Consider the following 21,112-nt stretch of genomic DNA (forward strand, 5'->3'; position numbering starts at 1 on the left):
TCCGTGAGCTGGTCCAGTGTCCGTGAGCTGGTCCAGTGTCCGTGAGCTGGGCCAGTACCCGTGAGCTGGACCAGTACCCGTGAGCTGGTCCAGTGTCCGTGAGCTGGTCCAGTGTCCGTGAGCTGGACCAGTACCCGTGAGCTGGACCAGTACCCGTGAGCTGGTCCAGTGTCCGTGAGCTGGACCAGTACCCATGAGCTGGACCAGTACCTGTGAGCTGGTCTCGTACCCGTGACCTGGTCCAGTACCTGTGAGCTAGTGTGGTACCTCCTGAGTTATCCCTGCACCTGTGAGTCAGCCCAGTACCTATGTGGTGCCCCTGTACCCCTGAGTCTGACTAGTACAACCAGTCCTCTCCAGTACCCTTTCGCTGGTCCATTTACCTTATCCTCAATCGGACACTTGTCTTTCAACCAATGATTCAGCACTTCATCCTTGAATGCCCCAGTGTTACCGACTGTGCTTTGCTGGATCTTGGCTATGGTCGTAGCATCTTTTACAATCTGAATCATTCCTGTTGAAGCACAATAAAACTTTTGAGTCTGAAACCGTGGACAGAATTACATGACATTTTTATTCAGAACTGAAGTCTGTAAAGCAGGTCACCATTTCACTGGTGCGCCAGACACTCATTGTGTCAATCATGGGATCCATTTCCTTAGGATGTTTTGGGAATGGGACCAAATTATCAACTATGCTGTTGACTCGGGTCTATTACGGAGTTGGTGTTAAAATGTTCACCTTGTCTTTATTTAGGAAACCCAAACTGCAGCCATCAGAAGAGGCATTCATCACCTCTCCATCATCTAGATTTAAACCCAGATGACAGAGATGAAAGGAGAGCATTCTTGAAGGGTATTTGTTCTCTAGGCTCTTCCTTCCAGTCTCTTTAGATCTAGCCCAGCTACAGGTGAGGGAGTGAGCAGATAGCCTGCTACCAATCTGCTGCTAGTTGCTCTGAACTGGTCACTGGGAGGCACTGAGTAGCAGCCTGAGAGTGGGGCAGGGAGCTTTCCTTTGATTCCCTTGATCTCCTTTTGAGGAACTCTCTCATTTGCAAACATTTTATTTGGGGAGGGAGAAGATTCACAAGACAAATATGGAGAAGGAAGGCCATTTGACCCATCCGAGCCCATCTCTCTAGAAAAGCCCTACAGACCCCCATCACAGACAGCTTCCAAATGTCTCTTAAATGATTCCAGGGTTTTTACCCAACCCAGAATTCCCATGTGCCACCTTTTCACGCAGCAGTGACACGATAATGAAAGAAAGTACGAATTTCTCCTGTGCCATTCACGACCTCAGCACATCCCAAAGTGCTTTACAGATAATGAAATACTTTTGAAGTATAGTCACTTTTGTAATGTAGGAAACGCGGCTGCCAATTTGTGCACAGCAAGGTCCCACAGGTAACAAATGAGATGAGTAACCAGATCATCTGTTTTAGTGATGTTGGTTGAGGGATAAATACTGGCCAGGACACCGGGCGGAACTCCCCTGCTCTTTTGCGTCAACATGGGATGTTTTACCTCCACCTGAGAGGGCAAACGGGACCTCAGTTCAATGTCTCATCCGTAAGATAGCACCTCCGACAGTGAAGCACTTCCTCAGTGCTGCTCTGAAGTGGTGGTCTGGATTATGCGCTCAAGTCTCTGGAGTGAGGCTTGAACCCACGACCTTCTGACTCAGGGTGAGAGTGCTGCCACTGAGCCACGGCTGGCACAATGATGTGTTTTGATGCATGATGTGGGTATCATTGTATTTGCGTTGGTAATTTACAGCTCTTCGTAGATGTGTATTCCATTTCCTGTTCTGTTTTTAAAGATTCCTCTCCCAAGGTCTCTGTTAGATCCAGCTGCTGAGATTTCCACAACTGCAGTAAGGGCTGGTCTCTCCATATCAGTTCTCCCCGTTTAGAGGAGAAAAAGCACATCTTCACTCTCTGCCTCATTCAGAGAGACAAGCTAAGACCATCTGACTGCGAAATTACAGGAGAAATGTTCTCCCCAATGTACACCACAAGTCTCTCCATAACACAGCTGCTTTGCTTAATTCATTTTTGTGCTTATCAAGGTAAGAAATGGAAGTGCTGAGGATTGAAACATGACCAGGTCACAGTTAAGTGCAGAGTAAAACTCTACTCTGCCCCAGCAATGTGCGCTTAACCTCAAAGCACCCTCTACCTTGTACCATTTCCACGTTCCCATGCTATCCATTCTGTGGCCTCCATTATTTCTGCTTTAGATTGCTCATTTATACTTTATGTATACTATTGGGTTAATAGTGCCTTAACCCATTGCACATAGACCCCATAACCATCCCGTCAATGTCTGGGCTAGATTTGAACTCAGGGTGAACCCAGAGGTGAAAGGCTGGTATCTAACCCACCCGGCTTTCTGTTTTTATTTTTGCTCATCATGTTAAGGAATGTTAGTACTGTGAACTTTAAATGGAACACTTTCCGTAACCAGCATTCAGTGTCAACATCAAGCATTCCCAGGTCAGATACACCAAAACTTGATCTGGAGTGAAGCTTCCTCTGCTCTGCCCTCCCCCCAATCTCAGAAGAGTGCAGCCTTCCAGTGTGGCATTTTTCTCCATTACTCGCTCCAACCATCGTTGGTCATTGCCAATTTGTGCTCATTGGGCGCTGTAAGCTCACGTTCCCCTCAGGACTGGATCGAGACTGGCCAAACTCATTTCACAGAGGACACTGACAGCCAGCAGCCAGAGGGTGACTTTCATCCCATCAGTCTGGGCTGGATTTGAACCCAGGTCCCAGACAAGCCAGTGTCTGTACCACCCCGATCTCCCTGCCCGCTTTCTAAACACAGACACACTACGAGGCCAAGGTAAAGAGGAATTTTTTTTTACCGATTTTGTTCCCTGTTGCAATGCACCCATAGGGCAGCAGGCAAAGATCCAAGGATTCCGTCTCCCAGATTGAGTCCATAATCAAAAGGATCTGTGGATAAATGAAAGTGTTGTATTTCTGAAACAAGAGCATCCAAATAAATAACTCTACACTGAGTCACTGAACAACATTCAGAACCACTGTTACCAGTTACACTCACTCCTCCCACATTATCAAGCTACGATGTGGAGATGCCGGTGATGGACTGGGGTTGACAATTGTAAACAATTTTACAACACCAAGTTATAGTCCAACAAATTTATTTTAAATTCCACAAGCTTTCGGAGGCTTCCTCCTTCCTCAGGTGAATGGTGTGTAAAGTAAAGTGCAGTAACACTGGGGTTGAGCACAGCTGGAAACATTTCCACACCATTCACCTGAGGAAGGAGGAAGCCTCCGAAAGCTTGTGGAATTTAAAATAAATTTGTTGGACTATAACTTGGTGTTGTAAAATTGTTTACAATTATCAAGCTATGCTGTGCTCCCCTGCATTACTAAGTTGCACACTGCATTACCAGGCAGGTAAGTAACCCTTCCCCCACCATCCTCCCCCCAAATCCCCCCCCCCCCCCCCCATCCTGTGTGACCTGCTTATACTCCAGGTTCCTTTATATCAGGCTGTGCTCTAAATCTCCCCTTGCCTAACCGATGTTTCCAACTGTGCTCAACCCCAGTGTTACTGCACTTTACTTTACACAACATAAATGTTACTGAGCTATTCCCCTTCCCCTGTGGTACCTCTGTACCTCTGTGTTACTGAGCTATCATCTAAACCTATGTTACTGGTAGATGTTACTGAGCAATTCCCCTTTCCCTGTGGTACCTCCGTACCTCTGTGTTACTGGGCCATCCTTTACACCTGTGTTGCTGGACTACTTCACACTGTTCTAAGGTTGGTATGTGGAGGCCATTGATTATAGCATAATTACAGTGGGGCGTATCAGAGTGACTTATAGCGAGGGATATGGGGTATGTAAGTGTTATCGTAACAGGACTGAGAGAGTTACAGTAAGGGGTGTATCAAAGAATGTTACAGTGAGAGTTATGGGGGATATCAGTGTGTTACAGTAAGGGGTGTTTCAGAGAGTGTTACAGTGAGAGGTGTGGAAGATAGCAGGGATTAAGTAGTAAATCAGAGAATGTTACATTGAGGGGACTAAGCAACGCAAAGTGTTATGAGGAGTGTGGGGTATATCCGTCAACATCATAGTAAAGAGCATTGAGATGCAGTTCACTATAGTAAATGATATTGTGATAGAGGGTGTTACAGTGAGGGATGCTGAGTTGCAAGCACTGGGTGTTGTAATGAGGAGTGTGCAGACTATCCAAGATTGCAGAGTGAGGGGTATCTCCAAGCATCACATCACATACCTGTATGATCAGCATGTCCTGTCGCAGATCATCTCCGTGCTTAAAGATGATTCCAATGGTATCCTTGGATACAGAGGTGAGGTCCGCACACTTAAACTCCAGCCACAGGGGCTTTTTCTTTGATGGCATGACTTTGCATTTGTCCACCTGCAGGTCAATCAATAGAAGGTGAACATGTGTCACATGGACTCTTTCATACTTCATTCTGGTGGGAGTTTCCCAACGTAACTATCTAGTCGAAATGAATCTAGTCATGACTTGGTTCTGGCTTTGTGAAGCATCACATAGTAATATCATAAAAGGCTGGCATTTATATAGCACTTATCACATCTCCACATCTCACAAACATCTCAAGCAGTTCACATGTGATGAAGTTCACTGACTGTTGTTACGGAGACAAACAATGCTGATATCAAAAGACTTTTTAAAATTGCGGCCACCCACAGTCAAGTAGCCTTGGTTCAGGCATGAATAATAATGGTCACTGGGATGGCCCAGAGCAGGTCAACATGTTTCTTAATGCCTTCCCTCTCTGCTCTCAGATTCTCCAATGTAGGAATGGTCAAAACTAGAAATTCATTGCGTAGGAAGACTAGCTTCTTTAACTTCTTCCAGTTCTGATGAAAGATCATCGACCTGATACGTTAACTCTGTTTCTCTCTCCACGGATGCTGTCTGATCTGTTGAGTATTTCTGGCATTTTCTGTTTTTATTTCTAGCTTGTAGCTTCCCACTCAATGGCACCACGTATTGGGGTGCAGCTACACTGCCCAGTGCTGAGTCTGCTGATCTCAGCCAGGGTAGTTGGTAGGGAGGGAGGAGAGGCACTACAATTGAACACAGTGCTTCTGAACTGAGGAGGACGGAGTTAATCAACCAGATTATTACTCAGTGACCCCTGTTGGGCGATGTGTGTGTGTGTGTGTGTGTGTGTGCGCGCGTGCGTGAGCGTGTGTACAACAGGTGAGGACTACAGGGTCTGGCTCAATATCATGTTCACACTCACTGCTTAGGCTCACACATGAAGAATGGGCACTTGGATGAGGTACTGGAGGGTGGCTGATAACTGTGGAAATATACCCCCACAGAACACACCCTCAGGTGAAAAGGGAACAGCATTGGAAGGTGAGAGAGACAAACGTGAGGATTGGGTCTTTTTAATTAACTTAAGCCAACAATATTCCTAAATAAATGTTCTGGCGGTGAAAGAAAAAATCACCAAGTTAAACACTAGTCTATCTCGCATGGCATACATGTGAATGGTTTAACGCCTCGCCTTCCACTCTGTGTGCGACAGCAGTCTGTGCCATGAGAAAGTCAGCGATTAAAGTACTTTTAGTTTCACCTACCACAAGAACACCAGCACGAAGACCGGGGTCGTACGGGACTCGGAAACATTCGGGGAAACCGGAGGATTGGAGTTTCTCAAGTTTGTGTCGTAACTGAGAGATCGCTATGAACAAAAGAGACTCGATCAGAAAAACAGCAGACACTTCTAAGCTCTAATGAATAAAAGCCCTGACTTCTTCAGTCCCCCTTCATAACTATAATTATAGCTATAACTCCTCAATCCTGGTTTATACCACTTTTTCTATTGCTTTTATATCCTCGATTCTCATCTTTATTTCAAATCCCTCCAAGGCCTCGCCCCTCCGTTTCTCTGTAATCTCCTTCAGCCCTTCAACTCTCCATGATCTCTGCACTCCTCCAATTCTGGCCTCTTGTGCATCCTCGATCTTAATCACTCCGCCATTGGCGGCCGTGCCTTCAGGTACCTCGGCCCTCAGCTCTGGAATTTCCTCCCTAAACCTCTCTGCCTCTCTACCTCTCTCTCCTCCTCTAAAACACTTCTTAAAACCTACCTCATTGACCAAGCTTTTGGTCACCTGTCCTAATATTTCCTTATGTGGCTCAGTGTCAATTTTTGCCCGATGACACTCCTGTGAAACACTTTGGGACATTTTACTATGTTAAAGGTGCTATATAAATGCAAGTTGATGTTGTTATATCCTTCCTTTATATATTTTATATCCCGGTAGATCTCCTCCCCCCCCCAGCCAACTTCACTCCCTTCAGTCTCAGGCAAGAGTCTCCCTGAGCCTGCTTGCAGCCTAAGGGTTAACATTTGGTCTATTTAAACAGAGTCTCTACGAATTACAGCAAACAAAACTCATCACCGAAACTACAGCAACATCTCCGGATAAAAGCAGGATTATTTCTCCAGCAGAATGCAGTGAGTGGAGGATAGTTACACAATACAAATTATGTGCATAAAATCAATCCCAGTCACTTACAGCAGTGCGGTCTCCGGATGTGATTGACAGGGGAATTACCCAATCATCTCCATTCTTGTCGGGAATAGTTGTATCACTAAATGCAGCCTAAAATTTATCAACATACCTTGAGCTGAAAGATCATACTTGTCAGCAGTGACGTTCTTTATCTCCAGTGTCACTTTGTGCAGAGCTTCCATCACCTTGACCTGCCTCATGAAATCCATGAGCATGGCTCTCCCACAGCCTCGGAGATAAGCCTCCAGGATGACCGCGTAGCGCTGCCGATAGTGCATCGACTCAGCCACTTCACTCCTCAAAAACCAGAACAGAAAATGTCCGGTTCGTTTACTCTAGTGAGGAACCAAAAAAAAAAGGCAGGTTTTAAAATACATATATATATATATTCTGGGAATATTCTTTCAATCGACAAAGGGAGATTGCATACTTACTCTTAATGCTCGTTTGAGGAGAAATCGAGCAAGGGCACTGTCATGGTAAGGCTCGAATTTGACTGCCTGCCAAGTTAAAAGAATATATGAATAAGCACTGCCCTTCAGGTGGGGTATACTTGAAGGTAATAAAGGGAAAGAAGGCATGTCAGAAACACAAACAATCAGATAGTTGCAGACCAGATCCCAGGGCTGCCCATCACTTGAAGACCTAAACCATGTGGCTGCGAACTGGTCCTTAGGAACTGCGAGGGAGCATCCACTGGGCTTCCCTTTGACTCAGTGTGGGCTCCGACAACCACACAGCTGAGCTCTGGGACTCAGCAGCTTAGAGGGGACTAGTAATAAAAGCGAGGATCATGGAATGTATTAGCGAGTATTACAGTGTGGGGTGTGAGGTACATCAGAGAGTGTTACAGTGTGTGATGTGAGGTATCAGAGTGTGATACTGTGAGGGGTGTGATGTATATCAGAGAGTGATACAGTGAGTGGTGTGGGGTATATTAGAGTGTATTACGGTGAGGAGTGTACAGTATATCAGTGAGTGTTATAGTGTGGGACGTGAGGTATAATAGAGAGTGTTACACTGAGGGATGTGGGGTATATCAGAAAGTGATTCAATGAGGGGTGTGGAGTGTATCAAAGAATCTTAAAGTGAGGTTGCGGGTATATCAGAGTGTGTTCCAGTGAGGGATGAGGGGCATGTGAGAGTGTGATACAGTAAGTGATGTGGGGCATAAGAGTGTGATACTGTGAGGGATGTGGGGTACATAAGAGAGAGATGCAGTGAGGGGTTTTGGGTATATCAGAGAGTGATATAGTGAGGAAAGTGAGGTATATCAGAGAGTGTTACAGTGAGGGGTGTGGGGTATATCAGAGAGTGTTACAGTGAGGGGTGTGGGGTATATCAGAGAGTGTAATAAAGTGAGGGGTGTGGGGTATATCAGAGAGTGTAATAAAGTGAGGGGTGTGGGTTATATCAGAGAGTGTTACAGTGAGGGGTTTTGAGTATATCAGAGAGTGATATAGTGAGGGGTGTGAGGTATATCAGAGGGTGTTACAGTGAGGGGTGTGGGGTATATCAGAGGGTGTAATAAAGTGAGGGGTGTGGAGTATATCAGAGAGTGTTACAGTGAGGGGTTTTGAGTATATCAGAGAGTGATATAGTGAGGGGTGTGAGGTATATCAGAGAGTGTAATAAAGTGAGGGGTGTGGGTTATATCAGAGAGTGTTACAGTGAGGGGTGTGAGGTATATCAGAGAGTGTTACAGTGAAGGGTGTGGGGTATATCAGAGAGTGTTACAGTGAGGGGTGTGGGGTATATCAGAGAGTGATATAGTGAGGGGTGTGAGGTATATCAGAGAGTGTTACAGTGAGGGGTGTGAGGTATATCAGAGAGTGATATAGTGAGGGGTGTGAGGTATATCAGAGAGTGTTACAGTGAGGGGTGTGAGGTATATCAGAGAGTGTTACAGTGAGGGGTGTGGGGTATATCAGAGAGTGATATAATGAGGGGTGTGAGGTATATCAGAGAGTGTTACAGTGAGGGGTGTGGGGTATATCAGAGGGTGTTACAGTGAGGGGTTTTGAGTATATCAGAGAGTCATATAGTGAGGGGTGTGAGGTATATCAGAGAGTGTTACAGTGAAGGGTGTGGGGTATATCAGAGAGTGTTACAGTGAGGGGTGTGAGGTATATCAGGGAGTGTAATAAAGTGAGGGGTGTGGGGTATATCAGACAGTGTTACAGTGTGGAAAGTGAGGTATATCAGAGTATGATACTATGAGGGGTGTGATGTATATCAGAGATTGATGCTGTGAGGGGTGTTGGATATATCAGAGAGTGATACAGTGAGGACTATGGGGTATATCAGAGTGCATTATGGTGAGCAGTGTGTAGTATATCAGAGATTGTTACAGTGTGGGATGTGAGGTATATCAGAGAGTGATACAGTGGGGGTGTGGGGTATATAAGAGACTGATACAGTGAGGGGTTTTCCCACCTAGCTTTGTACCATCAGCAAACTTGGATACATTACACTCGGTATCAGAGAATGATACGGTGAGAGATGGGGGTGTTAGAGAGTGATACTGTAAGAGTTGTGGAGTGTACCAGAGAGTGTTACAGTGAGGGGTGTCGAGTGTATCAGAGAGTATCAAAGTGAGGGTGTGTGATACAGTGAGGGTATGGGGTATATCAGAGTGTATTACAGTGAGGAGTGCACGATATATCGGAGAGTGTTACAGTGTGGAAAGTGAGGTATATCAGAGTGTGTTACAGTGAGGGGTGTGGGGTATATCAGAGTGTGTTACTGTGAGAGGTGTGGGCTATATCAGAGTGTGTTACTGTGAGGGGTGTGGGCTATATCAGAGTGTGTTACTGTGAGGGGTGTGGGCTATATCAGAGTGTGTTACTGTGAGGGGTGTGGGCTATATCAGAGTGTGTTACTGTGAGGGGTGTGGGCTATATCAGAGTGTGTTACTGTGAGGGGTGTGGGCTATATCAGAGTGTGTTACTGTGAGGGGTGCACGATATATCGGAGAGTGTTACAGTGTGGAAAGTGAGGTATATCAGAGTGTGTTACAGTGAGGGGTGTGGGGTATATCAGAGTGTGTTACTGTGAGAGGTGTGGGCTATATCAGAGTGTGTTACTGTGAGGGGTGTGGGCTATATCAGAGTGTGTTACTGTGAGGGGTGTGGGCTATATCAGAGTGTGTTACTGTGAGGGGTGTGCGGTACATTAGAGTGTGTTACAGTGAGGGATGTAGAGTAAATCAGAGAGTGATACAGTGAAGGGTGTGGGTTATATCGGAGTGTGTTACAGTGACGGCTGCGAGATATGTCAGAGAGCGTTACAGTGAGGGCTGTAGGGTATATCAGAGAAAGTTACAGCGATGGGTGTGGATTGTTACTGTAAGGAGTGTATTAGAGAGTGTTACAGTGAGGAGTGTGGGTTATATTGGTGTGTGTTACAGTGACGGGTGTGAGGTATAATAGGGAGTGTTATAGTGAGGGGTGTGGGATACATCATTAGAACATAAGAACGTAAGAAATAGGAGCAGGAGTAGGCCATACGGCCCCATGGGCCTGCTCCGCCATTCAATAATACCATGGCTGATCTTCTACCTCAACTCCACTTTCCTGCCCTATCCCCATAACCCTTGATTCCCTTAGTATCCAAAAATCTATTGATCTCAGTCTTGAATATACTCAACGACTGAGCATCCACAGCCTTCTGGGGTAGAGAATTCCAAAGACTCACAACCCTCTGAGTGAAGAAATTTTCCCTCATCTCAGTCCTTAATGGCCGACCCCTTATCTTGAGACTATGACCTCTAGTTCTAGACTCTCCAGACAGGGGAAACAGCCTCTCCACATCTACCCTCTCAAGCCCTCTAAGAATTTTATACATTTCAATGAGATCACCTCATTCTTCTAAACTCCAGAGAATATCGGCCCATTCTACTCAATCTCTCCTCATAGGACAACCCTCTCATCCCAGGAATCAATCTAGTGAATATTCGTTGTCTCTAAGGCAAGTATATCCTTCCTTAGGTAAGGAGACCAAAACTGTACACAGTACTCCAGGTGTGGTATTGCCAGAGCCCTATATGATTACAGTAAGACCTCCTTACTCTTATATTCCAACCCCCTTGCAATAAAGGCTAACATACCATTTGCCTTCCAAATTGCTTGCTGTACCTGCATGTTAACTTTTTGTGATTCGTGTACAAGGACACCCAAACCCCTCTGAATACCAACATTTCTAAGTTTCTCACCTTTAAAAATATTCTGCTTTTCTATTCTTCCTACCAAAGTGAATAATTTCACATTTCCCCACATTATACTCCATCTGCCACCTTCTTGCCCACTCACTTAACCTGTCTATATCCCTTTGCAGCCTCTTTGGGTCCTCCCCACAGCTTACCTTCCCACCTAGCTTTATATCATCAGCAAACTTGGATACATTACACTCGGTATCAGAGAATGATATGCTGAGAGATGAGGGGGTGTCAGAGAGTGATATTGTAAGAGGTGTGGAGTGTACCAGAGAGTGTTACAGTGAGGGTTGTGGAGTGTATCAGAGAGTGTTACAGTGAAGGATGTGGGGTATATCGGAATGTGTTACAATGAGGGGTGTGAGATATATCAGAGTGTGTTACAGTGATGGGTGTGGGGTATATCAGAGCGTTTTACAGTGAGGGATATGGGCTATATGGAGTGTGTTACTGTGAGGGGTGTGGGGTATACAGAGTGTGTTACCGTGAGGGGCGTATGGTATATCGGAGTGTGTTACAGTGAATGGTGTGTGGTATATCAGAGTGTGTTACAGTGAGGGATGTGGGGTATATTAGGGAATGATACAATGAGGGGCGTAGGGGTAATCGGCAAAAGAACCAGAGAGGAGATGAGGAGAATTTTTTTTTAATGCAGCGAGTTGTTATGATCTGGAATGCACTGCCTGAAAGAGTGGTGGAAGCAGATTCAGTAATAACTTTCAAAGGGAATTGGATAAATGCATAAAGGGGAAAAATTTGCAGGGCTATGGGGAAAGAGAGTGTTACAGTGAAGTCTGTGGAGTGTTACAGTAAGGAGCATGGAGTGTATTAGAGGGTGTTACAGCGAGGGAGTGTCTCAGAAAGTGATACAGTGAGAGGTGTGGGATATATCAGAGAGTGTTAACGTGAGGGTGTGGGGTATATCAGAGTGTGATACAGCGAGGGATGTGCAGAATATCAGAGTGTGTTACAGTGAGGGGTATGAGGTATATCTGAGAACGTTACACTGATGAGTGTGGAGTGTTACAGTAAGGGGCATGGAGTGTATTATAGTGCTGCAGTGAGGGGTGTGGAGTACATCGGAGAATGCTACGGTGAGGGCTGTGGGGTATATCAGAAAGTGATACAGTGAGAGGTGTGGAGTTTATCAGAGAGTGTTACAGTGTGCGGTTGATGTGTATATGGACTTTCAAATTGCGTTTGCTAAAGTACCACATAATGGACTTGTTAGCAAATTTGAAGCCCATGGAATTAAAGGGGCAGTGGCAGTGTGGATACAAAATTGGCTAAGGGTCAGAAAGCAGAGAGTAGTGGTGAATGGTTGTTTTTCAGATTGGAGGGAAGTATACAGTGGTGTCCCCAGGGGTCGGTATTAGGACCACTGTTGCTTTTGATATACATTAATGACCTGGACTTGGGTATATAGGGCATATACCATGGGCCCGGTGTTAGCAGGGCTGCGGGTTCTCGGCGGGGGGGCTATCGGGCGCGTGGGTAACGCGCCCGGTGAAATTAGTCAGTTTCCTGCGCGATTGTAGCATCCAATCCACTAATTGGATCCACTTACCTGCTCCTCCGGGTTCCCCACTGCTGAGCTGCGCGGCGGGCGGGCTGCGCATGCGCAGTAAGATCTGTCAGCTGGAGGAGCTCTATTTAAAGGGGCAGTCCTCCACAGATGCTGCAACAAATAGAAAACATTACAGCATGGAGCAGCCCAGGGGGAAGGCTGCTCCCAGTTTAATGATGCCTCACTCCAGGTATCAATACATGGGGTGAGGAGGAGGGGGAGGACAGAGATCTTCCCCCCGGCGGGCGGGAGGAAGCGGCCTGCCTCTGCCACCAGGAAGGCCTGGCTCGAGGTGGCAGAGGAGGTCACCAGCGCAACCAACATATCGCCCACCTGCATACAGTGCAGGAGGCGCTCCAATGACCTCAGTAGGTCAGCCAAAGTGAGTACACGTAGTCTTTCCCCTACACTCCCGTCTGCCACATCACTGCCCCCACCCCACATCTCCTTCAGCACTGCCAACACAACTCTGTCACATCACCCCTCATACCCACTCAAACCTCATCCTCATCTTACCTGCACCTACTCACCTTGCCAGTACTCATCCCGCCACTACCACTCAACCCAATCCTCATACAATCTCATGGCTCTCTCTCATACTCACCCTCTCGTGCATCTCTTTCATGGTCAGCCTCACTCAACCTGCCACTACCTGTGCTGCAGCCACAGGGCATGCATCACATATGTGCAGTAGGCAGCGTAAGGCAAACGTGTCGTGAGCATGAAGGGGATGCACAAGGGTGTTTAAGGGTTTGTCATGGGTGTTACTTATATTGAATTTCTGAACAACTCACATTACATATATTGGCACCACTACTGCCATGCCTTCGCGAATCCTGTCTGGTTTGTGCAATAATGCCCTTTCCTGAGGATCACTATGAGGACCCACAACTGATGCCATTGTGTCACTGCAGAGTGGGTGTAGGTGTATTTGCAGGGCTCTTTTGCGCAGACGACTGAGAGACATCGGCGATGTCCCCGGTTGCACCCTGGAAGGATGCGGAGGAGAAGTTGTTGAGGGCAGTGGTGACTTTGACAGCAACAGGTAAGAAGATGGTGCTCGGGCCAGCCAGGAGCAGCTCGGCATGAAAGAGGCTGCAGATGTCCACGACTACATGTCGAGTGACTCTGAGCCTCCGTGTGCACTGCTGCTCAGAGAGGTCCAGAAGGCTGAGCCTCAGTCTGTGGACCCTGTGGTGAGGGTAGTGCCCTCTGCAACGCATCTCTCTCTGCGGTAGCCCTCCCTCCTGCTGTGCACTCCGTGGAGCTCCATGTGTCAGAGGTGGACGGCGTGGATGGCGAGGCTGGTGAGGCTGGTGATGCTGTTCGCCCTCCGAGGAGGTCATGACTGCAGCTACGGCGGCCCCCATCCGCAAGATGTACATCTGAGGGGGTCCGCAAGGTTGGTACATGTCTCCGGACCCTGGGGTAAGTGTGCAGGTTGGTGACTTTGACTGTCAGGAGGAGGGTGGTGGAGGCCAAACTTTGTCACAAGTGACAGAGTGGCCTCCTGCAATGAGTGAGGGTCTCCCCCCCCCACCTGTCAAATGGACCTTTGCAGCTGCCACAGGCTGACAGCTGCAACACGTCCATTTCAACTGGGAGTGTTTCCCCCAGTGTGGGAAACAGTCCCAGTTTGTTCTAAAATCCCACATAATCCCTTAATCAGGTCAGTTAATGACCTGAAATACCTAAATAAATATTGTCAAGTGGCATCCCGCTGGCTTTAATTGCCTGCGGGATTCCCACCAGCGGGGGCTGCGCGCGCACGCCGGCGCGTCAGAGGGGAACCCGGAAGTGCACGGGTTCGGGGCGGGCTCCGGTACCGCGCCGGGAATCTCCGATTTTCGGAGCCCCCCCGCCAGGAACGCACCCGATAGCGGGTGCTAAAATAGAGCCCCATATTTCAAAGTGTGCAGATGACATGAAACTCAGTAAAGTAGTAAACAGTGAGAAGGATAGTAGCAGACTTCAGGAGGAAATAGACAGACTAGTGATTAAATAAAGGAATGTGAAGTGATACATTTTGGAAAGAAGAATGAAGAGAGGCAATATAAACTAAATGGTACAATTTTAAAGCAGGTGTACGAACAGAGCGATCTGGGGGTTTACATACAGAAATCTTTGAAGGCGGCAGGGCAAGCTGAGAAGGCTGTTAAAAAAAAGCATACAGGATCCTTGGCTTTATAAATAGATGCATAGAGTACAAAAGTAAGGAAGTTATGCTAAAGCTTTATAAAACACTAGTTAGGCCTCAGCTGGAGCACCACACTTTAGGAAGAATGTCAAGGCCTTAGAGAGGATGCAGAGGGGATTTACCAGAATGGTACCAGGGATGAGGGACTTCAGTTATGTGGAGAGACTGGAGAAGCTGGGATTGTTCTCTTTGAGGAGAGAAGGTGAAGAGGAGATTTGAGAGGTGTTCAAAATCATGAAGGGTTTTGATAGTATACATAAGGAGAAACTGTTTCCAGTGGCAGAAGGGTTGGTAACCAGAGGAGACAGATTTAAGGTAATCGGCAAAAGAACCAGAGAGGAGATGAGGAGAATTTCTTTTTAATGCAGCGAGTTGTTATGATCTGGAACGCACTGCCTGAAAGAGTGGTGGAAGCAGATTCAATAATAACTTTCAAAGGGAATTGGATAAATACATAAAGGGGAAAAATTTGCAGGGCTATGGGGAAAGAGAGGGGGAGTGGGACTAATTGGATAGCTCTTTCAAAGGGCCGGCACAAGCACGATGGGCCGAATGGCCTCCTTCTGTACTGTAAGATCCTGTGCTTCAATGCAGCGTGTCTCCAATGTGAGGAATGGGGATCTAGGGCTGGGTCTATGTCACTGAAGGGATTTTACACAAGATAACTACTCCCTGGCCGTCTGTGACGATTTGGATTTTCATTAAACAAAGAAAGCTCTTTCCCTGTGCAATAAATAGGATTATGTGGTGATTGAGATGAATTAAACCATTTTAAGTTTCTTATATTTTGCTCCAATTTGCTCCTGGCCTCCCCTCGAGTTGCTGACATTTGCTGGAGTCCCGTTTCATAAACATTAAATTAACCAGCCAGTCGCCATGTGTGATAGTTAGTGGGGGCAGACTATTTGACTGTAAGAGGGGTACCACTGATGAGCCCAATTCCAGGCTCACCCAACATCCATACACACTTTCCAGCAGGGCACTGGCTAACAATCAGGAAGATGAACCCTGGTTAACCTTCCTCCTCCTCAACCCTTGGACAATACAACTGCCCTGGCTGGTATCTGCTGACTTAGCACGGACCAGTTGATCAAACCTGGGACCTTCTGGTTTGCACGGTTTAGTGCTACACCAATCACTACCTTTACCAGCCAGACCTGTAGACTTACCCTTTCACTGTAACTCACGTATAACGGGAGGTTATTTTACCTGGACCAGCTGTAAGAGATAACGTAACATCTCACTATTGCCAAGTGTCTCCAGCTTTCGAATGGCCAATGTCCGAACCTGCTCATCTGAAAATCGACAGTCCAAAAGCTGCATTGCAAGTCCCACATCCAGAGGACTGCTGTCCCATATAACCTGTTTGTTTAGCAGTTGGTGGGTTTTCAGCACTACTTCCTGTTGTCCCCATTTTACCGAGCTAAGAAACTTGGGGAAGGCCTTAGGCTGTCTCATGCACTCATGCTTGAAGTGCCACAGTAACTCTTTGTCCTCTGTGCTCAGTGGGTTCAGGGGGTCGGTGCTGATGATCTCTTCAAACTGCTTGCGTAGTTGACTGTGCATCTCGTGGCCTGACCTCTCAACCTCGGGGTCAGGGGTTTGACGGCTTCGTGGCAGAGCAATTGGGTAATTGTACCTGTCCAACAGAATGCAAATAGCCATGGAGGTCTGCTTGTCGGGATTGGTTGCTGACGTGAGCTTGTCAGCTTCGATAGTCCCTTGTTCTTCACCTTTGTCGGGAATCTTCCACATGTGAAGCACGTACTCTCCCTGTCGAAGGAGCGATCGATGGTCGATCACCAAGAGGTTGACATAGTACAGCATATGCTTCTTGCTCTTGGCGTCCCATGAGCTTTCATCTTGTGATTGGAATGCACCCTTCGTGCCTTGTGCTGGTGCCTTACCACAATAAACCTGAAGATTCAGTCGTGCCCCTCTGGGCAGATCCTTGACTTTAATGTCGAATTCAAGCCAAATATTCCACAGGACTTCTTCCGTAAAGGCTTTTGTAGGTGTCCGCTGTTGTGCAAGTACCTGTTGCCCATGCAGTATACTAGCCTCAACAAAGACGGTGAGTTCTGTGTTTCTTGGGAGCACCGGGATATCAATCCCTATAATTTTGACTCTGAACTTTCTTTCGCAGTCCCAGAGGGATATGGTGAATACTTTGTCATGATCTTTTCCTTCCAGGGTTAACTGCTCGTGGGATCCAGTTACCCCCGTGCAGTCGTCCACAAGAGGCCACTCTTCCTTCTGAACTTCATCCAGAGCTGGGTCTGGGGGAAGATCCAGGACAAAGTGAATTTCCTCACCGTTCTTCAGACAGCATCTTATCCAATGGAAGTCCTTGATTGGGTTGTCACCAACTATGTACTCCTCCCTGCCACAGACCCTAAGAGCAAAGTCTTCCTCACTGTGGCTCTCAGAGATTTCCAGTAGGCCCTTTTTGTTGGCCATCTTTTTGAAGAAGTTCTTCAGAATACTCTGTGGAGTCTCATCGATGGACACTTTTATAGTCAGGCTTGTCGTTCCTCTGTGAATAATTAGGAAGATATTATTATTGCAGATCTTGCTCAGCAGATATTCGGGCAGGGGCTTTGAGATGATCCAAGGGTCCATAGAGTACAGCTTTGCATCTCTGGTGGATACTTCATTCAGCTGAGGGGTGATGAGCTTTCGGCGGGTGAATTCCAGCTCGTCGTCATGGACATTGCTCACGTCAGTCACATCGTAGCCAATCAGGTAATTCAGGTCGTTTTGCAACTGCAAGGATTCCTCGGAGGCTTTTGTTTTCTGCACCAGGTGGATCTTGCCGTTGTTTTTCTGCAGCGCCTTCCAGTAGTTGATGCAGTCCAGCGTTTGGATCACCTGGTGTTTGTCGTATATCTCGTACCACTGCCCCTTCTTCTGGTACAATAATCTGAACTGGTCCGGGCTAAACTTCTGGTAGAAGTCCGCACAAGCGCTGACCCCGCCAGCTTTCACCCAAACCTTCGCTTTCAGTTGTTCGACTGTGTAATTCCCGGTCACGTCCAAGGAGACCTTCTCATGGACACTGTTGAGCTTGTTGCGAGTGGGCAGAACAAACTCGATGGTCAGCTGCTCCAGCGAGTAGTATTGCATGTTCCTAGTTGTGTTGGCTCTCATTTTCCTCCTCCTCCTCCTGTTTTCCTCTCTCATGACAATGGGCAACTCACCATTGTCGTTCTTTGGCTGTTCCATGCCAGGAGTAATCTGTTGAGGAAATACAATGCAGAGATAAAAAGGAGTTCGTGTGATACAGTACGGAAGAACTGAATCGCCAACCTGGAGTTGCTGACATAGTGCGATTGTGGGTTCAGATACCACTGTGCCACAAAATGGCAGCATGCAGCTTTTTTGTTTCTTTTCCCAACTTGCTTGCCCTCTTTCTTCTTTCCTCTCTTGCTGGGGTACGGTTCCATGGGCAACAGCTACCTTGCCCAAGAGGCTGTTTTTCACTTTATCGTGTCAGCCATGGCCCAGTGCTAGCACTCTCACCTCTGAGTCAGAGGTTTGTGGGTTCAAGTCCCGTTCCAGAGACTTGAGCACAAAATCCAGTCTGACACTCCAGCCCATTACTGAGGGAGTGCTGCACTGTCGGATGAGATGTTAAACCGAGGCCCAGTCTGCCCTCTCAGGTGGACATAAAAGATCCCATGGCACTGTTTTGAAGAAGAGCAGGGGGAGTTCGTCCCAGTGTCCTGGCCAGTATTTACTGGGTATCACAGTGCTGTTTGTGGGATCTTGCTGTGCGCAAATTGGCTGCCGCGTTTATCTACATTACAACAGTGACTACACTTCAAAAGTAGTTCATTGGCTGTAAAGCGCTTTAGGACATCCTGAGGTGGTGAAAGGCGCGATATAAATGCAAGTTCTTTCTGTCTTTCTTCACGTGTGAACTTAGACAGCGAGTGTCCAATTGTGGAGGACATCACAGCCAAGCCTCTGATCCTGCTCTCACTCAGCATTCATACATGTGCGCTTTCCAGCAGGAGTCCAATGAGGAGTGGGAGTTCTGGCTGATCTTCCACCCTCCCTAGCCAAGGGGACACTGAGATCATTTGTATTGGCTGAGATCAGCTAACTCAGCACAGAGTAGGGAAGGGACTGACTGATCTGTACAGCTCAGTACCATAGTGGTGCTCCATTTGTGATTCCTCAGGATGAGTTCGGCTCAGGAAGGGAGGAAGAGGATATGAGAAAGTGAGATACTGCAAATGCTTCCACTGTAGGGAATCAGTGCTGCTCCCTCTCACCCTCTGTGAAATGATGGGAATGTAACTTGCAACTGTGGCATGATTAAAACGAGGATCTCACAATGTTGGAAAATCACTCTGGATCCCTTCACTGTGTGGGGAAATCGCACTGGATCCCTTCACTGTGTGGGGAAATCACACCAAATCCCTTCACTGTGTGGAGAAATCTCACTGGATCACTTTGCTGTGTGTGGAAATCGCAATGGTCCCTTCACTGTGTGGGGAAATCACACCAGATTCCTTCACTGTGTGGGGAAATCACACCAGATTCCTTCACTGTGTGGGGAAATCACACCAGATCCCTTCATTGTGTGGGGAAATCACAATGGATCCCTTCATTGTGTGAGGAAATCACAACGGATCCCTTCATTGTGTGGGGAAATCATACCAAATCCCTTCATTTTGTGGGGAAATCACACCAAATCCCTTCATTGTGTGGGGAAATCACACCAAATCCCTTCACTGTGTGAGGAAATCACACCAAATCCCTTCATTGTGTGGGGAAATCATACCAAATCCCTTCATTTTGTGGGGAAATCACACCAAATCCCTTCATTTTGTGGGGAAATCACACCAAATCCCTTCATTGTTTAGGGAAATCACACCAAATCCCTTCATTGTGTGGGGAAATCACATCAAATCCCTTCACTGTGTGGGGAAATCACACCAAATCCCTTCATTTTGTGGGGAAATCACACCAAATCCCTTCATTGTGTGGGGAAATCACACCAAATCCCTTCATTGTGTAGGGAAATCACACCAAATCCCTTCATTGTGTGGGGAAATCACATCAAATCCCTTCACTGTGTGGGGAAATCACACCAAATCCCTTCATTTTGTGGGGAAATCACACCAAATCCCTTCATTTTGTGGGGAAATCACACCAAATCCCTTCATTTTGTGGGGAAATCACACCAACTCCCTTCATTTTGTGGGGAAATCACACCAAATCCCTTCATTGTGTGGGGAAATCACACCAAATCCCTTCATTTTGTGGGGAAATCACACCAAATCCCTTCACTGTGTGGGGAAATCACACCAAATCCCTTCATTGTGTAGGGAAATCACACCAAATCTCTTCACTGTGTGGGGAAATCACACCAAATCCCTTCATTGTGTGGGGAAATCATAGCAAATCCCTTCACTGTGTTGGGAAATCACACCAAATCCTTTCATTGTGTAGGGAAATCACACCAAATCCCTTCACTGTGTGAGGAAATCACACCAAATCCCTTCATTGTGTAGGGAAATCACACCAAATCCCTTCATTGTGTGGGGAAATCACACCAAATCCCTTCATTGTGTGGGGAAATCACACCAAATCCCTTCACTGTGTGGGGAAATCACACCAAATCCCTTCACTGTGTGAGGAAATCACACCAAATCCCTTCACTGTGTGGGGAAATCACACCAAATCCCTTCATTGTGTAGGGAAATCACACCAAATCCCTTCACTGTGTGAGGAAATCACACCAAATCCCTTCACTGTGTGGGGAAATCACACCAAATCCCTTCATTTTGTGGGGAAATCACACCAAATCCCTTCATTTTGTGGGGAAATCACACCAAATCCCTTTATTGTGTAGGGAAATCACACTAAATCCCTTCATTGTGTAGGGAAATCACACCAAATCCCTTCATTGTGTGAGGAAATCACACCAAATCCCTTCATTGTGTGGGGAAATCACACCAAATCCCTTCATTGTTTAGGGAAATCACACCAAATCCCTTCATTTTGTGGGGAAATCACACCAAATCCCTTCATTTTGTGGGGAAATCACACCAAATCCCTTCATTGTGTGAGGAAATCACATCAAATCCCTTCATTGTGTGGGGAAATCACACCAAATCCCTTCATTGTGTGGGGAAATCACACCAAATCCCTTCATTGTGTGGGGAAATCACACCAAATCCCTTCATTGTTTAGGGAAATCACACCAAATCCCTTCATTTTGTGGGGAAATCACACCAAATCCCTTCATTTTGTGGGGAAATCACACCAAATCCCTTCACTGTGTGAGGAAATCACACCAAATCCCTTCATTTTGTGGGGAAATCACACCAAATCCCTTCACTGTGTGGGGAAATCACACCAAATCCCTTCACTGTGTGAGGAAATCACACCAAATCCCTTCATTTTGTGGGGAAATCACACCAAATCCCTTCATTGTGTGGGGAAATCACACCAAATCCCTTCACTGTGTGGGGAAATCACACCAAATCCCTTCACTGTGTGGGGAAATCACACCAAATCCCTTCACTGTGTGGGGAAATCACAC

The 21,112-nt window shown here is 46.8% G+C and overlaps 1 protein-coding gene across 1 annotated transcript in view; it reads right to left on the minus strand.

Annotated features, from left to right (window-relative positions):
• The window catches only part of pik3cg (phosphatidylinositol-4,5-bisphosphate 3-kinase, catalytic subunit gamma), a 44,081-nt gene that overhangs the window by 14,613 nt on the left and 8,356 nt on the right, over positions 1-21,112 (minus strand). Inside the window, exons 2-8 of the mRNA XM_068004372.1 lie at positions 15,763-17,790; positions 7,011-7,076; positions 6,686-6,911; positions 5,635-5,738; positions 4,286-4,432; positions 2,875-2,965; positions 384-514 (exon numbers count right to left, since the gene is read on the minus strand). Coding sequence (XP_067860473.1) covers positions 384-514; positions 2,875-2,965; positions 4,286-4,432; positions 5,635-5,738; positions 6,686-6,911; positions 7,011-7,076; positions 15,763-17,778 — 2,781 coding nt within the window. The 5' untranslated portion in view covers positions 17,779-17,790. The remainder of the gene's footprint in view (positions 1-383; positions 515-2,874; positions 2,966-4,285; positions 4,433-5,634; positions 5,739-6,685; positions 6,912-7,010; positions 7,077-15,762; positions 17,791-21,112) is intronic.

The sequence above is a fragment of the Heptranchias perlo genome, chromosome 23 (assembly GCF_035084215.1).
Source record: "Heptranchias perlo isolate sHepPer1 chromosome 23, sHepPer1.hap1, whole genome shotgun sequence".
NCBI lineage: Eukaryota > Metazoa > Chordata > Chondrichthyes > Hexanchiformes > Hexanchidae > Heptranchias > Heptranchias perlo.